Here is a 7,528-nt window from a genome sequence, read left to right on the forward strand (position 1 = left end):
TTTTATTGATCACAATATTAGGCATTAAAAAGAAAAACAAGAATGCATGAAAACTAAAAAAGCACCAAAATATGATTTGTTATGTGTTGAATTGATTTTCATTTCATTAAGTGGTTGCAAAAGCACCTGACCCTGATGATACTTTTTTTCATTTTTTAATTATTCTGCTTTGATTTTGTGCAACCATGAAATTAGATTGAGTTAACTCCATATATATTTTTATATATTTTTTTCTCTTTTCATTTTTTTCAGTGTCGGCTCCTATAATAGATTTTGGGGGAATGAAAATTTCTCACGATAGTCATCATTGAATTATTAATAATTACAAACTATTGACTTAATTCACCACAAATGTCGAATTGTGTTTTTGCGCCTGCGCACCAAAACGTCACCATTTAGATTTCCTCGTCCTGCACGTGTCATGTTTGTCTTTTCACCCTCGAAATTCGATCAAGTGAGGCTTACATGCACGTCGGGTGTGCACGGAAAGGAAAAAAAACAACAACAAAAAAAACGGCATCATCAAAGCATTTTCGCTTGCTTTTTTTTCCCCCGATTCGATTTTATTATTATTATTATTTTTTTTTTAAGGGTTTTCGATCCGTTGAGTGATGATAAGATTTGTGATTTGGGGGGCGAACCCCAAATGGAGTCCGGGCTTCCCACATCTGCTTCTCATTTGACCCCCCAAACACAAACATAAAGGCTGTAAAATTAGCCATGCATCTCAGACATTCAATTTTTTTTTTTACTGGGCCCACACAGGTTGTGTGGAACATTGATTTGATTTGTGCTTAAAATAATAATCAATAGAACGTCAGTCACATTTCAAACGAAGCAATTGAACATTTATTGCATGCGCATTTGAACTCAATTTATGGATCAAATGAATCCATAATGAGGCAAAAGAGCCCGATGAGCTTTTCGTGCGTGCTAAAAATGATATTTATTACCACCAAAAAAAAAAAAAAAAAAAAAAAGTGATAATGAATGCAAAACAGATCAAACGCGAGTCGATAATAAAATAAATAAGTCTGGATCCATTACAATAAGAACATATTTTATTATATTTTTTTGTTGAAGTGCAACTTTTGCAAATGGCGACTTGCATGATGACAACTTGATGACGTACAATTCAGCATTTCTTTCCACAACTTCTGGCGCTCTCGAGCACATGACTAAAATGGAATGATTCATGATTCAAAAATAATAATAATAATAATAATAATACTAATAATAAAGGTTTGAAGTCGATTTCTGCAGGTCCTTCCTGTGAACCGTTGAGAAGTTTTGCTTGCGCGGTGTCACGCGTTGGGGTTTTTCTTCATCAGCTCGATGTCGGCCTCCACCATTTCTTTCACCAGCTCCTGAGGCAGCAGCGGCAGCGCACACACGCGGGTCACGTGACAGGCACGGGCACGTGACACGCTCACGTCACGTCTCGTTTCAAGGTCTGACGCGACGCGGGCAAGAGCGCTGCAAACGGTTTTGGTTTTTTTTCTTCTTTTTTTCCCGTGTGTGGTCAACATTTGATTCGGAAAACCGGAAGATGAGGGATGAGGTTTAAAAAAATAAAATAAATAAATGTATATATCAAATGATTTCATCATGAGTGAATCCATATCGTGACAAAAAAAAATATTTGGTTATAACATTGAATTTGACCCCTGAAATAACATTTTTAAAACACATACAATAAATCAATAATAGTGTTTGGTTCAGTTTTTGGGTTCACGGCGGCAATGTTTTCAATGTAGTATTTGTCACTATTTGAAGAAAGCAAAATCCTTAAACCCATTTGCAAAAATGCCCATGCTAGCAGCTAGCAGCTAGCAGCCGCTTGATTGGAGACTCACCTCAAAGTTGACTTTGGGCTTCCACGCCAGCTTGCGGTTCGCTTTGCTGCTGTCGCCTTGCAGGTAATCCTGCAAAAGCACAAAACGGTGCAAAGTGAAGACCATCAAATTCTCGTGCTCGTCGTGTCTTCAGATTTTCTGTCCTGCTCGTCCGGTAGGCGGATGGTGATGAATTGTGGGACTCTTGTGGCCTTCAACCCCAGTCAACAAGTCCTGATTTACGCTCCCAAAACCCCCCGTACTTGATTTCCCCCCGTTGGGTTCAAGACCCACCCAGAAATGTTTCAGACCACCAAAGAGCGATTGAGTGTTGTATGTTGTTTATTACTATGTTATTACTACACATTAAACAATTGCTGTGCTTGTATGCAAATTGGTGCTGTCAAAGTTAAAGCATTCACTAATTAATTAATTACAAAAAAAGATCACATTAATCATGCATTAATGCAGATGAATCGCACTATTAATTTTGCAAAAAGATGCATCGGAAGTCGATCAACGTTATTTGACTTCAGTGACCCAATTTTGCAATATTTTATCGCAACATTCTTAAACTATTTACGAGGACTATTTGCTCACACAGTCTTTCATATATATATATATATATATATATATTTTTTTTAATTTGCCGATATTAACTCATTTGCTCCCAAAAATGTATAAAAATGTTCTATTATAACTATAGCCATGGTCCCAAAAAACGTATTTATACGTTTTTTCTTTCTTTTTTCTTTATGCTAGTGCGTACAGAAGGCTGTGATGCCAGGTTGCTTTAAGCAATGGTAGTTATTACAAAAAAAACAAAAAACAAAAACAAAAATGACCAGCAGGTGGCAGCAGAGTATAAGAGATCAACCAGGGTCATGTTGCAACAAGCTCTTTTCCCCACTGTTTTTTTTACCAGGTTTGTGAATAATGACGACACTTCTAACGCTAATAGCTGCAAAACGGAAACAGATGCAAATATACTTTTTTTTTTTCCTTCTGATGAAAGAAGAGACAAATCTTTCTTTTGGTAGGTTCCATTTTTTTTTTTTAACTAGCAAAAGGGGTGAGCGAGCGAGACGGACGTGGCCATTTTAGTGGCGTGTGAGTTATAGCTCAGGTTTCCTTCCCCCGCCCCCCCCACGCAGGCAGCTTGGCCTGTGCGCAATGTGCGAAGTGACCTCGAAAGGGTGAACCGTCATTCGGATGAGGACGTGCACACACGCACACGCACACACGCACGACGAGTAAAAGTGACACGCAGAGCAACCTGTAAATTCTCAGTGCAAATATTGCAAATGGTGACCACGCGTTCATGCTAATGTGCATTTTTCAACGGATATTAACATCCTTTCTGGCAAAAAAAAAAAAAATGGCCAGACTTGTTTCCACTACCGCACACGAGCGTTCCTCGGGCCTCGCCCCCAAACTTGATTGTATTATTCCTGCGGACGGGAAACGGATCGTAATTCCCACAGTCAGCATAAAGCTGCTGAGCGCGAGTCCGGTTTGGGGGTTGCGCAAGAGGGGGCTCAGGTGTGACCGCTCGCTGCTCAAACACAAACAGAAGTCCAGTTAACGCGCGCGTCGGTTCAGCTCTTCACAACCGATTCTCACAATCACTCTGCACAAAAGAAAGGCGACTGAAGGAGATACACAGAGAGAAAAAAAACAAAAAACAAAAACAAAACAAAACTCCTCCAGTCTTATCTTAATTGCTGCACGCTCGGTCGAGCAACTCAAGCGTCCTGTCAGGAGAAGCTTTTGCACTTTGAGGCGAAGCGAACGCGTTTGTTGGTGTGCAACATCCTGGAGCAATTTTTTTTTTCTTTTTCATGTTTTATATATATATATAAATATACTAACAAACAACAACAACAGCATGAAAAGGGGTAATGTCATCATTTTCCATGCACAATTAATACCTTGAGAAAGAAATTTTTCTCCTTGCGGTCGACTGCTGATGATGTCATCACCTGTGCTGAGGACGTAGGTAACGACCAATCATGGCTCAGTTTTCCTGACCAAACCCGGAAAACAGGTGAGCCATGATTGGCCGTGACCTACTTCCTCAGCACAGGTGATGACATCATCATCAGTCGACAGCTAGTCAAAAAATGACTTTGTAAATTGCAGCAGTGCAGTAATAAAAATTTCCAATTGATATTTATTTATTGCATTTTCTGGTTTTCCGTGAAGGATGAGGGGCGGAGCCTCCACCTCACACACACACGCACGCACGCAGCATTTCCTCCTTTGAGCAAACATTCCTGGCGTTGGTTTATCAGCCTCGCAAATCGTCCGTTCTCGTCGTGCCCAAACAGGGAGAGCCGGAACGAGCCACACGACAGCGGACAGCAAAGTTGAAGATTCACAAATCTTTCATTGTCTTGTTGGCCGCATGCTGATCAAATGATAAGGAAGAGAGAAAAAAAACAAACATCCAACACCTCAAAGGAAGTGTCTGCTCCAAAAAATAAATAAATAAATAAACATTGTTTCACAGATGCCCAAACGAGCCCATCCCTGAAAGATTGACACGTAAGAAAAACAAAATCAATGTCAATCACCTATTTCTAATATTCTGTTATTTCTTAAGTCACTTAAGAGCGCTTGGCTGTTTCCAGCAGGCGACTGAGTGAGTCGAGTGGAGTCGGATGTGGTTCACACATTCCACCACACACTCAGATTACACTGCAGGAAACATCGGGCCTGCGAGACACACGCCCGACTTGCTCATTTATAAACATTGGAGAAACAAAACAACGCAATCCAATCTCAGCATCTCACTCGGGAGCGAGTGAACGTTCTCATCACGGTCCTTTCGGACGCAAATCACGGAACTTCAACCGACATCCTGCGCGGGAAGGCGACACGCGAACGAGTCGTGAAACGGCTGCCTGTCAAAGGGGTGACAAAATCATTTTGGTCGGCCTCAGAAATGACCGCCGCAGGTTGTTGTTTGCTGTACATTTCTTCCACGACCCCCTTGCAACTCGACTTGCGACTCGGCTTGCGACTCGACTTGCGACTCGGCTTGCGACTCGGCTTGCGACTCGGCTTGCGACTCGGCTTGCGACTCGGCTTGCGACTCGGCTTGCGACTCGACTTGCGACTCGACTTGCGACTCGACCTGCTACTTGGCTCGGCTCAACTTTAAAGTAAATAGAGTTTACATCAGTAAATGAATAACAAGAAGGATGTGAGTAAATAAATAAATAAATAAACACACATATATATAAATCAAATCAACATCAGATTCATAACACAAAACACAGCACACACCACAAAACACCAAAAACAAGTCTCATAGTGCGCAGAATACAAATGGGTTTGAAGACGAGTTTTAGAAGCAGATAATGAAAAGCATTGCCTAATATTTAGTGGAAGGTGGTTCCAAAAGGGAGGGAGTGTCAACTGCAAAGGCTCGATCCCCTCCAAGCTTCCCTCGGTCTTCGGTCCATCTGATTGTGTCTGCCAGCCAGTGAAGAGAGGCCAGGATCGGGGGTGATCTGCTCCCTCTTACGGGCACCAGTTAGGAGACGAGCAACTATAACAACACCCCAAGAATGACTATGAACAAAACATTGAACTGTTCTAAGAATTATAGCGGAACCTCACAAATGCTCTTCAAGATGATTGGACAGGCATAATCAAGTACAAATCTCGCAGAAGTTTTGGAAGCCATAAAAGGGAGATTGACACAATTTGTTGCCCACATTACGGTTATGAGCAATCGATGTGGCCCTCGACCATTTTTACAAGACACTTTTGTGACAGTATAATATCATCGCATAAAACATCAGATGGAGAATCTGTGATGGCCGATGCCGACCAACATGATTTCGACCCTCCCATTTGCTCCGCAGGACATTCGGGGAGCCTTCGGGCTGATCTGCGGCCAAAATGTGGCTACAGGAACTCGGGCACAAAGACCTCATCTGATATGACTCAGCCTTTTCTTCCCTCACCTTGTCAGTAAACCTTCCTTGCCTTCCCTCCTCGTCTGGCAGGTTTCTCTTGTCAGGCCCGACGCCCACTTAAGCTCGCTGATAGCGCAGGAATCCCGGCCCGCGATCCCGCTCCCGCGATCCCGCTATCTATCTCTTGCTTCACTTGTAGCCAATTAGCGGAAGGTGCCGACGGAACGGTACGGCGATCCATCACGCCGCTGACATCAAAGTACACATAACGGCAAGTATCTGCAACACGGCAACAATCGGGCTTTCAGATCGCTCGGCAGGCTGCCGACGGCGCAGACTCGACTCGGCTCAGGTTCGACTGCCGGGTTTAATAAGAAGGATTTCTCAACCTCTCCTTCCTCAATGCTCCTTTTGATATTTTGCAGGTCTTGATTGTATTTTTGCACCGCTGCTACTACGTCTCTGGCAGGAGGGCACCGGTTCAGTCGGACGGACCGCCGAGGGGGCCCAGGGTGGTTCCGCTCCGACGGTAGGAGGAAACTCCTTCAGGAAATACCAGACTGCCAGACGCACACACACGCTACAATCTCTCTTTCTCAGACAGCCCGGACGAAAGCGGCGACAAAAAAAACCCAAAAAACGGAGCAAGTCATGAAGTCCGGAACGCAAACGCAACTCGGTTTAAGCCTGCAAATCCTTCATGACCAAAATGACTCTTTTCAAAAGCTAGTAATTGATCGGACGTGGATATTTCACTTAAAGTATGACCGCAAACAGCAACAAAACATCTTTCGTCTTTACTCACAATATGCAAGCGCAACATGAGTGAACAACTTTTCCGTTCATGCTCTGTAAAAAAAAACAAAACAAAAAACAAAGTCAGCGGTAAGGAATTTGAACAAGTTCATTCAAAGCAAACTGGTGCATCTAAAAATAAACGGAATATTGTAGAAAACAATCGACTTCAACATCGGCCTGTGAAACTGTTGAAGTGCACCAGCACGTTATGTAATAATGCTTCATTATGGAATATAATGTCATACATATTTTTTTACCACAACGTCGTAACAATGCCACACTTTGTAATAATCGGACATATTTTGTCATAACATTCTTGAACTCAATATGCAAATTGCGTGGCTATTTCATGGGATCGGCGAAAATCTGAAGCGACACTGGAAAGATGCAGAATCCGAAACTCGTAGTTGGAACTCTTTGAATTGGGGAACAAATGCGGAAGGTGTTAAATATGCCTCTTAAATTTGGGAACTGTATAGTAAAAAGTTTTCTGACCAAAGTGCCATTATGAAAAGCACGAATAATGTTTTTACATCGATCGTATTCAAATTTTTAATGCCTCTGGACATCGTATTTAATGTTTTTTAACTCATTCACTCCCAACCATTTTCACTCAAGTGTTTTCCTGGATTTTGACTGATTTTTCAAGAGAATATGGAACATACCAAAAGAGAGATTAGAGTCTCTTCTTTTATCAGGTAAAAAAAAAAAAAAAAGTATATTCCTATCTGTTTCCGCTGTGCAGCAATTAGCAATAGAACATAGCTAAGTTTCATCGTCTTTCACAATTCTGCTTAGAACTGTGGGGAAATCAGCTTGTTTTCACATGGCCTGGTTGATCTCTTATACTCTGCTGCCACTCAACCATTTTCTGCAGTAGAGAGACTGCGTCAAAGCCTTCTCTATGCTCGGGCATAAAAAAAAAATAAAAAAAATAATAAAAATGTATAAATACATCTTTGGGAC

General features: G+C 41.9%; 1 protein-coding gene across 4 annotated transcripts in view; it reads right to left on the reverse strand.

The window, feature by feature from the left end:
• gmds (GDP-mannose 4,6-dehydratase) overlaps positions 1-7,528 on the reverse strand; it is a 68,607-nt gene that overhangs the window by 6,675 nt on the left and 54,404 nt on the right. The window contains exons 10-11 of one of the 4 annotated variants that reach the window (XM_077533400.1): positions 1,857-1,925; positions 1,040-1,367 (exon numbers count right to left, since the gene is read on the reverse strand). In XM_077533400.1, the coding sequence (XP_077389526.1) occupies positions 1,305-1,367; positions 1,857-1,925 (132 nt within the window). In that variant the 3' untranslated portion in view covers positions 1,040-1,304. Of the gene's footprint in view, positions 1-1,039; positions 1,368-1,856; positions 1,926-3,994; positions 4,246-4,922; positions 5,392-7,528 lie in introns of those variants that run through there. The other 3 variants (XM_077533402.1, XM_077533403.1, XM_077533404.1) reach the window with 3 other exon arrangements.

This window comes from Festucalex cinctus, chromosome 10 (genome assembly GCF_051991245.1).
Source record: "Festucalex cinctus isolate MCC-2025b chromosome 10, RoL_Fcin_1.0, whole genome shotgun sequence".
In the NCBI taxonomy this organism is placed as follows: Eukaryota; Metazoa; Chordata; class Actinopteri; order Syngnathiformes; family Syngnathidae; genus Festucalex; species Festucalex cinctus.